General features: G+C 43.0%; 1 protein-coding gene across 1 annotated transcript in view; it reads right to left on the minus strand.

Annotated features, from left to right (window-relative positions):
* Nucleotides 1–1,496: 1,496 nt before the first annotated feature.
* Nucleotides 1,497–14,445, minus strand: part of HSD17B3 (hydroxysteroid 17-beta dehydrogenase 3) — a 47,478-nt gene continuing 34,529 nt past the window's right edge. Inside the window, exons 7-11 of the mRNA XM_043567371.1 lie at nucleotides 11,359–11,393; nucleotides 9,978–10,059; nucleotides 9,266–9,331; nucleotides 5,847–5,996; nucleotides 1,497–1,750 (exon numbers count right to left, since the gene is read on the minus strand). Coding sequence (XP_043423306.1) covers nucleotides 1,652–1,750; nucleotides 5,847–5,996; nucleotides 9,266–9,331; nucleotides 9,978–10,059; nucleotides 11,359–11,393 — 432 coding nt within the window. The 3' untranslated portion in view covers nucleotides 1,497–1,651. The remainder of the gene's footprint in view (nucleotides 1,751–5,846; nucleotides 5,997–9,265; nucleotides 9,332–9,977; nucleotides 10,060–11,358; nucleotides 11,394–14,445) is intronic.

Consider the following 14,445-nt stretch of genomic DNA (forward strand, 5'->3'; position numbering starts at 1 on the left):
GTCCTCTCTGCAGAAGGATGGTAATAAGAGTGTGAATAGGAAGGAGTTTCCCTGGCCCTCCTACCTCCTTTTCTCTCCCAAATTGGCCTCCCATGGGCAGAATCTAATGCAAAACCAGCTGGCATAAGTGTCTTAAGACCAGAGTCTGAAACTTCCTAGCCCAGCATCATAGATCAGAGTATGAAAGGTGGGGCTTAGGACGGAAGACAACAAGTAAATAACCAATACATATGGGCACTGTAAAAACATTCTGTACTGTAGTTATTGTTACCCATAATTGAGAAAATTAAAGTAGATATCTACACCTCAGAATGAATAACTTTTCCCAGTCTTTTCCCCAGAGCAGGCTTAATAAGAGCTATGATATTACAGCCCATGATTTCCAACCTTACCAAGGTTTTAAATGTTCTATCTACCCTGTGCTTCTCCCAGAATATCAAAATATCCCATAAATTCCAACCAAATCTCCCAGACTCCTTTTATAAATAGAGCAGCAGTACATAAATTCTTTTTTCACACTACTAATGCCAATGATGGTCTCAGAAAAGATGAGTGCCACCAAGCGTCAGCAGCACCTAGAGCACGGTGATGTCATGGGGGAAACACTCTTGACCAAGGCCAGCCAAAACAGGGTTGCCTGCTGCTGTGCTCCTCCTCCAACTCCCTCAAGAGCTGACGGCTAATAGTTCCCCAAAACACCATCCCCATGTGTTGACAAGTAAAGCCCTCAGCCCAGCACCCTTAAAGCTGGAGACTTACAAAAATTTCATTTCTGCAGGTATCAACTCCTGCATTAGAGTAATGGTTTTTAAACTATTTTTATCAATATATGCTTTTCTGTTTTATTTTTGTGAGCACAGCCTGACATAGAACCCCAAATATAAATAAAATAGATAAAGCTGGTTATGCATTAGTTGAAATGGGAGGGTCCCAGAAAATGGCCTGATGCAGCTGTTGCCTGCACAACCTTCCCCTAGAGTTTTCTGGGTCTCTAAAGAGCTTAGGTTGAGTGCTCTAGGACTAGAGCAGTCTTGGTAAAGTTTAGTAACTTCAGACATTCTTTTTTTTCCCTAAGTTTATTTAATTTGAGAGAGACAGAGAGAATATGAGCAGAGGAGGGACAGAGAGAGAGGGAGAGAATCCAAGCAGACTCCACATGGTCAGTGCACAGAAGCTGACTTGGGGTTCAAACTCATAAAACTAAGAGATCATGACCTGAGCAGAAATCAAGAGTGGGACGTTTAACTGCCTGAGCCACCAAGGTGTCCCCTTCAGACTTTCTTTAACATAGCTATAAAGTAGCTTATAGGTATAATTGTTCTGAATATGCCAAGTATCAAAGGCTTTCTTCTCACCACATTTATGTTATAATCCCATGTAGAAATTCCTCTAGTTTCTCCTATAGACACTCCCATCTTCTCACACAGAAAGCCACAAAACCCCATTGCACAACACATTTTTACACTACAGCTTTCCCAAAGATCTCCAGACTCAAGTAAAATGGAAAAAAAAAGTTGTATTTTCAGTACTGTATTTGTGACACAGCATCTCCAGCTTCAGAGGAGTGGCAGGTGCTGGTCTGCTCATAAGTTTTCTACAGCCAACATGAAACTTGGAAAACAATGCTGGATGGAGCATCAGCCCACTTGGACTATATGGTGTTGGTATTGTGCTTGAGATAGTCCATGTATTTCTTCTGGAATGTGCTGCTGTACAAAACCCAGGATGGGATCAGGTTCAGGAAGCTCCGCTTAAATAGACAAAAACACAAGTGTTTGGGGGGAAAAAAGAAGAGCAAACAAGTTACAACTAAACATCTCAATTTATAGTCATTATCTTTAAAAATATTTTTCTTTTTTTTTAAGTTTATTTATTTTGAGAGACAGACAGAAAGCATGAGCAGGGAAGGGGTAGAGAGAGGGAGAGAGAGGATCCCAAGCAGGATCCAAGCAATCAGCATGGAGCCCAACACAGCACTCAAACTCACAAATCATGAGATCAAGATCTGAGCCAAAATCAAGAGTCAGACACTTAACCAATTGGGCCACCCAGGCACCCCTAAAAATATCTTTCTGACTACTGAACTTAAGTTTCAAAATCTTTTAAGCATTTGCTAAAATTTAAAAATTTTGTAGCACTTTCTCAGCAAGCAAGATTTTCTCAGAAACCAAAAGTCACTTGTACAATCAGCCCAGAAGAAATTCTAAATTAAGAGAACTCTGTTCAGAACTCACCCCACACCCCTTTCTCCTTCTCTTAGTAAGCACTTCCTCTTCCTGGTGCCCAATCTCCCCAGTGTCTTCAGGTTCTTTTTACCAAGGTTCTACTAAAATGAGATTCCAGAAAACAGTCAGAAATGCTCTTATTACCTTGCCTGAGGCATAATAGGTGCTAAGCAAATACACAAATGCATAGATGAATTCACGAACAAAAGTCTGACACAGCAAGGTATAAATTACTAACACAGAGCATTTTCTTGGAAAAGGAGGAGGGTGCTTCAAGCCAAGGCATGAATGCTTAGTTGGCTGCATGTCAGGCATAAGCACAAGCATTGGAAGGCTTCTTGCCCTCAAATCATACCCATGTCCTATAAAACTGGTCCAGACCCCCAGAAGAAATCATTTTGTCTACATTGTAATCTTGGGCATCCAACATTCCTGCTCCCCGCTAAACAACAGGCTTTCAACCAGAGGAAGATGTGAGCTTTTCAGGGAGTGTTCATATTCTTCAGACAGCTCAGATTCTCAGACCATTGTATTAATTGAGATATTTCTAAGTAGGGGACCAAAGACAGCTTTTGGGAACCAAAGTAGAACTCTTCTTCCACCAACCAAGTCAATGAGTGAATGCAACTTCTTCCTCAAGGACTTCATTTTTCTCCCCTTTAGAGCTTTTTAATTTTACAGCAAAATCAAGCCCTTTCATTAGCTCTGCCTTAAACTAAACATTTTGGCTTAGTGAAGTCATCCATAAAGAAAATAAATGACTCCAGGTCCCTAGAAAATGTTCTAAAATGTCCCTTCTTCCATCTCCATTGCTGTCTACCCCATACCAACCTAGAAGGATGGTATAGATGAAACCAGGAAAAGCATGACATTGAGCTAAAGTGGACTTAAACCCTAGCTTCACCATTACCAGTCAAGTGGCCTTTGGCATCTGATCTAGCTCTGAACTTCAGTTTCTTCAACTGTAAAACAAGATCCAAATGACCTACCTTACTAAATGATTAGGAGGATTAAGTGAGGTAACCTCAAGTACCACACAGACTCTACCTTAGAGATTCCATTCTAATGTCAGTTCCTGCCCTAAAACTCCTTGGGAGTAAAGAGAATGTTGTCTTTGCCTTGCCTTTTTGTAATGGAATGGTTTTTTGTTTACCAGTCGATTCTACTTGATTACTCATAACTTTAGATTCAACAATCTTTCTAAGTCCCGGCAAACACTAAATTGGCTTTAATGATTTGTGTGTTCTCCTTTGCTTTCTCTTTTGCTTTGACAGGCACAAGGACTCTTTTGCCTAGTCTGTACTTGGCATTTGTTTGCCAGAAGAGATCTGATCTGTTACATAAGAAATCAAAAGAGAGGAGCTCCTGTGTGGCTTAGTCAGGTAAACATCCAACTCTTGATGTCAGCTCAGGTCATGATCTCAGTTTGTGAGATCAAGCCCTTCATTGAGCTCTATGCTGAGAGTGCAGAGCCTGCTTGAGATTCTCTCTCTACCTCTCTCTCTCTCTCTCTCTCTCTCTCTCTATCTCAAAACAAACAAACAAGCAAACATTACCAAAAAAAGAAATCAAAAAAGAAAAGCCAAACATTTTTTTCAACTTTTGACATCTAGAATTGCATTATATAGCAAAACAACATCCCTGCAAGACAGGCTATTGGCTCAAGAAAACATTTTCTAAATGCTGATGGATTCCATTAAAGACATCAACATCCCAGAAGATGTGTGTCCTTTGATATGTGTGTCCTCTGGGCTTAGGCTTGGTAGAGGGCTGGGGAACCAGGGGATTCAGATAAAGAATATGAAACTATGTTAAATAAGTAAGGGTGGCACTGAAGGCAAAGGGGGAGATATGGAACATTATCTCAGCATGGTGAGGGAGGTGCTGACATTCGTTTATCCAGCATGAGTCAAGTCCATGTTGATGGTGATGTGGAAGTGAGAGCCAGAGCATGTTTATGAACCAAAGCTGCAGAAGGACTGCAGGGCTATGGCTGGATGAGGGAAGTAGCAGAGATTCAGAAGTCTGCAGTTACCAGCTGGCAGTTCACTGGCCAAGCCAAATGGACAGAAAGGGTCATCAAGCACCAGGTAGATGTGGGACATCAGCCACACACACTTAAGGACCAGCAGGAAATAGTGGAGATTTTACTTCCCAATATCATCTCAGTGAGAGAGTCAGGAGAAAGGGATGCTCCCAGAAAGACTGAAAACTTTAAATAATAGACAAAAGCACATTTTCTAAATATGTAGTTTAGATTACCAGATCAAACTAAATTTAAACTCATTGTACATTTGTTTATCCACCACACAGCAAGCGGTAATCTGGAGAAAGACCAGATCAGCAATAGGCAAAATAAATATCTAACGGTCTTTCTGCATGTCCACTTTGTAAAAGTGTATGTTAAATTGGTGATTCTGCACACTGTTGGGGTTCTACAGTAAAAGTAGCAAGTAGTTCTCTAAGTCAATTCAGTATCTCTTGTAGAGTCTCTGTAAGTCCCAAGAGGTAATTGAATGCTTTGGGAAGATTTAGTGTATTCACCCATGAATCCTTCTAGCACCTGAGAGAGAAAGAGACAGTGGGGAGAAACCGAATTCCCATGGTAGAAAAGCACATGAGGCAGAGGAGAAAATATGAGAAATATGTCTCATTTCAACATGAGACAGTTGAAATATGAAGGGAAAGTAAAGATCTGTCTAAAATGTGTTGGTGATACCGGCAACAGAACTGCCCTGACACTGTGTGTGTTTGTTTTCAGTATCAGCATGAAACAGTCAAATCTACCTGTGTTTCATGTTTGTGGTTGCTTCTAAAAGCAGCCTAGGGACAGTAGGAACTCCTCATACCGTATGCCACTGAATTTTATTCTCACATTTGGTGGAGTCCATGCTGTGCAAGAGCCAGCTTGTACTTGCCCAAAAGAGCCAATCATGCACACTCCTAAATTCAAGTGCCATGACAACACAATGGTAGCTATAAACTCAGCCATGGGGGAGTTCTTAAACCATGGAAATCAGCAAACACTATAAATCAAAGGTTTTGGGGTTTTTTTTCCTGGAAAGCCAGTTAGCTAAACATTTCCTAACACAGGGGGCCAGAGAAGACATTAGCAACCCCTTTCACCCCCACCCAGGGAAGCTCCCTGTGTCTTGGTCTGCCCTTCCCAAGCACTCAGGAAGCCACCTTACTTTTTGAGGAAAGAAGGGTGATATTTGCCAATTTTGGGATTATCTATGGTCTGAGCACCCAGGCCTCCAGCTTCTCCTCTTTGCCACATATGCTCTTTAACTGGCTATATTACTACTTAGTAGCATATCCTCTGGCAGCACTAGAGGAAACGGTTGACTGTTCCAATAGCAAGGAAGAGCTCTGCTCTACTTTTTGAGGCAGCCAAGGGTGATATTTGCCAATTTTGGGATTATCTATGGTCTGAGCACCCAGGCCTCCAGCTTCTCTTCTTTGCCACATATGCTCTTTGACTGGCTATATTACTACTTAGTAGCATACCCTCTGGCAGCACTAGAGGAAACGGTTGACTGTTCCAATAGCAAGGAAGAGCTCTGCTGGGGTTGCCTGCACACCTGCCTCTCTTGCTTTGAGAAAGAATTTATCAGTTACCAAGATTTCGTGGATGAGGCAGCCACAGGTTTCGTCTCCAATCATGACATAATTCAGTGATTCTTTAACAAACTCATCAGCAGTCTTGGTTACCATGTTGGTGTTTAGATACTTTGTCATTGGGGTCGAAACAGCATAGGGAGTCAGCACCTACAATGGGAAATAAAGGCCATAACACAGGAGCAATCTGCCCACACCTGAGCAATTAACACTTATTTTAACCACCTCTTCATTTTCCAATTCTGTTCTTCCTGTAAAAAGTCTCAGGATCTTAACTGATAATGGAGCACTGACAAGGCATAAACTGGCACAGAGCTGTGAATCAGAAAGGCTGGTTTCTGGTTTAACTTTATCACTAACTCAAGCTGAGGCCTTAGCCACAACCATGTCAGGTGGTTCAAATGTACATGGGGTGACTGAGGACATGAGTTATCTCTTAGACACGGTGGCCAGATTTCGACAATAAAAATGTAGGACACTCAGTAAAATTTGAAATCCAGACAAACAAGGAAAAAGATTAAAGTATAATATGTCCCAAGTATTACATGACCTACACCTATACCAAAAAAGAAATTACTATTATCTGAAATTCACACTAAACTGGATGTCCTATATTTTATCTGGCAACATTATCTGAGAAGTTTACTTCTAACACATACAGCCAAAGCTGGAGCAATGCAAAGCTGTCTGGATTCACACTTTCACACTTCAGTTAGGAGCCAGGAGTGGCACATACCTGATGATCTTTCCTATTGTGGTAAGAAAAATAAACAATCACACATTGTGCCTTGCAAATTCAACAGCATGTTTCCACCTGTGATCTCACCACACTGTGTCCTAGCATGAGATTTCATAATGGGGTTTCTTACTTTATTCCCAGAGACCTCGGCATCTTTAGAAAGAAAAAAAAGATCCATGCTTGTTTTCTTGGTTTTATTTTTTCTCACATCACATTTTCTTCACATTGATGAGGGAGCATAAGGCATATTGAGGGCAAAATACAAGCTAGTGTATGCATGCGTGCGCACACACACACACACACACACACCCTGTGGGATATGTGTGATATTCCTCAGGGATGCCAGGCTGCCCAAGAACAAAGGAAAGGAAAGAAAATAAATGGTTAACTGTAGAGATCACAGTTGTACAGGGCATGGGTCTCCATCAGTTTATAAATATCTTAGTAAAGTACAAGAAAAAGGCAATCTTATCAATAGCCTAATCTCCAGAAACCTATAGACTCAGTTTCCTGGAGCCCCAACATCATGCCTCCATAGTGATGTGGGGAACAAAGGCAAGAAGGAAATGGCAGGTAAAATTAAATTTCCTTATAATCTGCAGCCAATTGACAAATACTTGAGACAAATACAGAGTTTAACATTTCTCCAGAAACTCCCAACTGTCCTATGCTAATGCCTTACTACAGGAAAACAACCTTAATTTGACAATAGCCAGGACTCCAGTATCTTTGAATCCTCTTTAGCATATCAAAGCCCCTCTGGAGGCCTCCTTTTTGACTTTACCTCCCTCAACTCCATAGTATATAACCAGCCACTCTTCACAACCTCAGTGCAGCTCTTCCTGCCCATGGGTCCTGTCCCCATGCTTTAATAAAATCACCTTTTTGCACCAAAGATGTCTTCAAGAATTTTTTCTTGGCCATCGGCTCCAAACCCCCCCCCCACCCCAAAACTTAATCAATATCACACTTGAAATTGTGTTGTTTCATAACTGAATCTAATTATAAGTCGATCAATCCAATTGAATTGGTTCTCATGGAAATTAACAGTCATTAATTTGTATAACAGTTTTCTTCTAAAGATCTCAAAGTGTTACTCTTAGAGAAATATAAGAAGCGTACATTCTTAAACCCAGTTTCCAGATAGAGAAATAACTGGGTTTGAGAACGCATGCTTCTTATATTTTTTGACCCAGAGCCCTTAATTATCAAAGCAAGATCTTCAAGAACTCCTCCCACTTCTTCTCTGGCATGTCAACTGACAATATCCAAGATGGCAGCTGCTCCATCTGCCTGGGTCCCTGCATGGCTACAATGAGTTAATCCTCTCTGCCAGCTTATAGTGAATGAGAAATAAATCTTTGCAGTTTGAGGCCAATGAGATTTTACGAGTTATTTTTTACTGCAGGAAACTTAGCCTATATGGGGCAGCACTGTTGCAAAAAGAATCTATCTTCAGCTGGGAGTTAGAGAATGGCTAGGAGGGGGAAGTATCTCATAGGTGACAATTGAGACCATCAGGGCAGAGAACAGAACTGTGGTCTAGTGACAGGGTTGTTATAATCTTTCACCATGAAAGACAGTGCTATTTGCAAAGTTCCTACCATTAACTCATATCTGCCTATTGAATATGGCATATTGATATGCCTTTATCCTATAAGTGATTAATTTATAGGAACAGCCATCTGAGATGTTCTCACCTGAGTATTTTAATTGAAAATCAGTATGTACAGCAATGATTTTACAGATTTAACTGTGAGTGTACCTTTTCATTTCTAATAGTATGTCTTAAAGCTTCTTCCCAAACAATAACAAAAAACCTCTGTAAATTGTTTATTCCAAGTTCCAGAAAGCAGTTAACTCTATTTTGCTGAGCCAAGCACATATATGTCACTGACACCTCAAGAATCATACTGCACACTCTGCTGATGGCTGTGACAACCCTCCTCTGTTTAAGGTTGGCACAAGGTCATCTCCACGATGGTTCTGCTGTTGTAGGTGAAAGAGGAAGCCAAGCACTTCTACTCTAACTGCTCAAGAACCAGGGTGGGGATCTTTGTGGCCCATCACAGATGAACAGCTCCCAGAGTACCCGCCACCGCTGCTACTCCCTTACCGCCACTGCTCATCCCAACCGTTGCTACCCACCCCCCCACTGCCACTAGCCACCCTCCGACCACGGCTACCCCCCACCACTACCCCCCCCCCACTGCCACTACCCACTCTCTGACCGCTACTACACCCCTCGACGGCCACTACCCCCCAACAAATACTACCCCCTTCACAAATGCTACTCACCGCCCAACCGCCACTACCCCCCAACCACTGCCTCTTTTCAATACAGATCTCTTGCCCGGTTTTCTTTTGCTTCTTCTCCACAATTCCTCCTGCCTAAACCTATCTCCTGCACCTGAGTCAGAGAGTAAAGGCTAGTCAGACAAGACCAAGACAATATCATGATGCAGTGCTCACTCACTCTGCCCCATTTCCTCCTCCAGCACCTAGGGCAACTACGGTGGCAGCTGCCACTGCGAGGGTCACAGGAACTCACGTGGTGTCATCCAGACCCTCCCACCTGGCCATGCATGTGCCACCTGCCCTGCAGGAAGCAGTACCCCAGCTCCATGGGAATCCACACTTCCTAGCCCCAGTCCCACAGACTCAGAGCTGTTGACCTCACCTGGATAATGATTCCTTTCCTTTTATATTCTGCTTGCAGGGCTTTGGAAAACGTACACACAAAAGCCTGGAGCAAAAAGGAGAAAACACTTAAGGGGAGAGCTTGCTTTGTCCTCAGAGCCAACTTAGACCTTAAAGGGACTGCAGGGAGCTGACCTGCTTTACCTTAAAATGCAGCAGTTTGTCTAATGGGAGTTAAGACTTCTTGGCCTGGGAAGAACTCCCTCAATGAACAGGAACATATATTTTGGGATTAATACATGCCTAGGGCCACTGCATATAGATGACCTTACCCAGAGAAGGCTCTCCCTTGTCTCAGTGCCAGGGAACACCCCTCCTCTGAGGGTTTGGTTTTATGACTAGGGCATGGGCCACCTGGCTAGGCCTCCAGGACAAAAGAAAGACACAGTGCTACTTGCTGGAAGCAAAGGAGCAGGGCTATCAAGCAAGAGGCTGAGTGGGGCCTGGAGTCCCATGGGGACTGCGCTTGTCCAGCTGTGCTGCCTCAGGGCTTCATCAACCCATGGGCATCTGCTGACATGGTTCCCAGATGTCTACTGATGAGCCCTGTAAACAGAAGCCCCCTGCACATTTGCTCTCCAGGCAAATCTGTCCATCAGCTTGCCAGGTGATCCAAAGTCCAAAGGAAAATGCCAGCTAGGAGAAACAAGAGCAGAAGGAGAAGGAAACTTGGACTGCATGCTGCTGCTCACCTTGGAAGCCGAATACGTGGAGTAGAGTGGCCAGGGAAAGAGGGCCACCCCGGAAGAAATGTTCAAGATGAGACCTTTCCGCCTAAAAATCAAAGAAGTAAAGTTCTGAATGTTTTGCTGCCTGGTCACACACAGCTTGAGAAGAAAGAAAACAAAGGGGCTCCTGTGACCACTGGAAAAGTCCACCCTCTCTAGGCTGCTGTGTGCACTAAGTGTTCTCCCCAGAACCGTAAGTGGCCCTTTCCTATGGTGTAGACCCCAACACCATACAGTGATGTTACCCAACAGTCGTGACATCAAGGGCTTGTGACTCAAAACAGTGGCTCTGCTATGACAAACATCCCCCATCAAAATGCAGAGAACCAACTCCACTCAGACAAGACTCAGGAGAAAGGGGTCCTTCTTTCTCAAATGTGACCACATAAGTTCAAGGCCCCTTCTGATTCATAGAGATGACCCAGGATAGGACAGATGTCAAATGCAGAATCCTTTCTTGGGTGGAATTTGACAGTCCATCATCTGTTCACACAGGAACCCATGCACAAGTCTCCAGGGTCCTTACTTAATCCTTTTGAAATTCAGTAACTTTAATCCTTCCCAGTTAGATGGATTCAATTCAGAAAAAAACAAGAAACTGCAAATTAGAATACAAGGCTAAGCCCCTTCTTCAGGGAAGATAAAACTATCAACCATTTGTGTCTAATGAATACCACCTGAGAAAAGCCAGTTCCCAAAGGGGTGTTGTAATAGGGTAATAAAACTATGGACTAAGTAGAGACACCGACAGGTGGTGATTTTTACCACAAAATTTGAGAAATAACAAAAGATAGCTTTGATCTCAGGCCAACCTCTGAAGTTTCTCTTATGTTCAACATGAGTTAATCTTTTTAAAATGTTTTTTCAACATTTATTTATTTTTGAGAGACAGAATGTGAGCAGGGGAGGGGCAGAGAGAAAGGGAGAACACAGAATCCAAACCAGGCTGTCAGCACAGAGCCCATCGTGGGGCTTGAACTCACAAACCATGAGATCATGACCTGAGCTAAAGTTGGAAGCTTAACTGACTGAGCCACCCAGGCACCCCGAGTTAATCTTTTTAATACAATGTGTGGTGAAACCACTGTTCTCTTCCTCCCTCCAGTAGATGCCACATTTGACCTTCAAATAGGCTTATCTGTTTGCAAAGCTGGCCTGGCGCAGAATGCTACATTTCCTGCTGCAATCACCATGTCCTTTCATCACAGTTTTTCTGTTGGTTAAAGCTGCAGCCAGATGAACCCTATCCCCCCACCCTCCCTACCCCATCCCTAGTCCCCAGGCCAGTTAACTGTCAGGCCAGGGAGGCCATGTTGTTCTGCGCTTTTTCAAAAAAAGACTTTACCTTGATTCCATGCGTTTCAGAATTAGCTGTGTCATCTGTAAGAGGAAGGGTAGAATTAAGCCCTCTAACAAAGGAAGTTAGTAGCCAGTGGGTGGGGGCTTAGGGAAGCAGGTGCCAGAGGAAGTAGGAAAAAAGAGCTTTATCTCTCAGGTGGCCTTGAAAATCTGCTGACACTCGTTGGAGATGATTCTGGCAACACTAGAGTATGAATAAAACCCACAAGAGGCAACCTAGACTAACGGCAAACTGTTAGAGGCTTCTGATTTCTTTCCCATAAAGCTAGTCTTCCTGAAAAATGAGGGCAGTGAAAAATTATGGAAATTGGCTTCCAGCCATGGGATCAACACTGAAGTTCCCCAGATACTTTTCATTCTGGGAGACAGGCATAAGTAGGTGGGCCATCACAAACTTCACCCATGAGTTAGAAGTAGGAAGGACGTCAGGAAATCTAACAAGTGTCTGTGAACCTCTCACATAAAAGAAATGAGATAGAGAAGTACATCTCTTCAATCCCACAGCAGCCAAGTAAGCAGCTCACAGGCGGACTGTGAAATAGCTCCATATACAGATCATGTCTATCTGTCCATTGGAATTACAGCAGTGTGAAGGAATCTGTTCCCTGTCCCAACTTGCCTGGCCCTGGAAGGGGTTTTTCCTACCAGTTCTGCAGCTTAAATGCCCCAATAAAAGAGCTTTTGACGTCATAATTATAAGGCACTCATTTTAAGAGTTAAGGAAGAGGCAGAGGCACCTGGGTGGCTCAGTTGAGTAGGTATCTAACTCTTTATTTCAGTTCAGGTCATAATCTCGTCATTGTGAGAGCAAGCCCTGTGTCCAGCTTTCCACTGGTCATGGAGCCTACTTAAGATTCTCTCCCTCTCCCTCTGCTTCTCTCTCTCTCTCTCTCTCTCTCAGGAAAGAAGAAAGAAAGAAGAAAGAAAGAAAGAAAGAAAGAAAGAAAGAAAGAAAGAAAGAAAGAGGAAGGAAGGAAGGAAGGAAGGAAGGAAGGAAAGGGAGGGAGGGAGGGGCAAACCCACAGACTGAAATGTTCTCAAAAGTACAACTGAGTGGAATCAAGCATGTCTCTAGAAGAGGCTTGAGAAGAGAGGATCCAAACAGAAGGGGAGGGGCAGAGAAATAAAGGAGACTGAAGACCAGAAGACAAATTTTGCCTATTTTTCCGTGTTGTCTGGGGCCCTACAGGAGCTTCTCAGTATAGGCTCTATGCCTGCCATCATCCCTATATCATAGGTAAGGACTTTAATCCCAACCCTGAGGGCCTCCAGATAATGTTTTCACTGCTCTGGGGCAGCAGTGGGGGTGGAGTGGCAGTAGACTACTTCCTGAAAGACTGGGTTTTGAGGGAGACAGGAGAAGCATGAAGACTAGATGATGCCCTCATCTTCCCCTTGGCTCTCTCTCCCCTCCCCCTAAAGGGCACTATGGGAGCGTGTTGGACAGCACCAGCATTTCTTCAAAGCCTCCCTACTGAAATCACTAGCCTTATTCGATGAATGATCCCAACAGAGAGATAACATTAGACTTTCTGCGTCTCTGTCTCAAAGCTCCTGATATTTACTCTCTTACCCCACCTTCCCTTTGCCTTCAGACTCATTCCCACATCCCTTCCCTTGACAGAGAATGATACTATTTCCAGGTGGCTCCTTTGGGATAACTAAGTGATGCTAGTCATGCTTCCAACCAGTGTGACCAACTGAGGCATGGTGTTCTCAGAAAGCTAATCTGCAATTTGCTTTCTTTGCTATTTAAGGAAGTTAGTGTCTACCAATATATAAAAAAATGTTTTAGCAAATCAAAGCATTTGTCTGCTAAAGGAGCCAGAAGGTTGTCAGGTATATTTGGGAAACCCTGTGACCAAATGGACCAAGACTGCAAGATCAACGTGTAAAATAACATGAAAGATTTTAGTGGTAAGGCTGCAGACAACAGTTGGACATTATAAAACTTACAATTACATCAGCTGGGGTTTTAAAACAACTATTGATTGCTCGGCTTACAAAGAATGTATGTACCAATAAAAACTGAGCACAACTACAAAACTTTTTACAGAAGAACCACCAATGGTGAACATAACTTTTGTCCATTTTACATTGGTTTGCTCAGCCTCCATCTCCCTCCTTATATTGATAGCAACTTATTTTTCTTTGGGAAAGCAACCCTTCTCTGCCAGGCCATGCTATAAAAATGAGACTGGGCCCTCCTGTCCCTAATGGGGCTCCCCATGCCATGAAACCATGGATCATACTGATTCACTGCTACAGTTCTACTGGACCTTCCAGAGCAGTCAGAAGGACTGTAATGTGCAGTTGTGAATGTTGTGTACTGGGCAAGGTGCCCAGCTGTGGGGGTGACTGTCAGCTGAAAGCCCAGGGTTCACTCACAAGCCATTAGGAGGGCTCTCCCCATTCAGAGGAAAGGGAAAAATTGTGTTCACACAAAAGCATCATCTATCCATGCTTAAGCAGCACCTTTTCCCAAATCATCTGCTCTGAGGGGGTGCCTTTTTCTTATTCACACAAAGGCACAATATAGGACAGCTTTGTGATAGTCACGCCTGCAAATGCTTATGCAGTTGACTCTAATCAAAGAAAATGAGTGCTGAATGGCACCTGACACATCCCTTAGTCCAATATTCTTTCAAGAACAGATGAAGAATCTGAAGTTCAAGGGAGTTAAACCACATGGCCAACACTGTCCAACTAACTAGTAGCTGAGATAGGATCAGAATACAAGAAATCTTGAATTTCAATTCAACAAATATTTGTTAAATGTCAAAAGTCCAGAAAAATCCAAGCCAGGCCCGCTGTCATTTTTCAAACCAAGTGAGCTTTCCTCCATTAACAAAAACGAAAATTAGAGGAAGGCACCATTTTTTTTCAAGTTACTCTGGAATCCTGAGAAACTTTCAATGTCTAATATGTTGAAGCCTAATATTTCCTGACATGTGACAAAACTTGATGAAAAATGAGATCCAGACACTCTGGAGAATAAATTCATCACTGTATTTTCCTGATGAAAAGAGAATCAGACAATTAAAAAAAATACTGCCTGGTCTCTCAATCAAGT

This window comes from Prionailurus bengalensis, chromosome D4 (genome assembly GCF_016509475.1).
Source record: "Prionailurus bengalensis isolate Pbe53 chromosome D4, Fcat_Pben_1.1_paternal_pri, whole genome shotgun sequence".
NCBI lineage: Eukaryota > Metazoa > Chordata > Mammalia > Carnivora > Felidae > Prionailurus > Prionailurus bengalensis.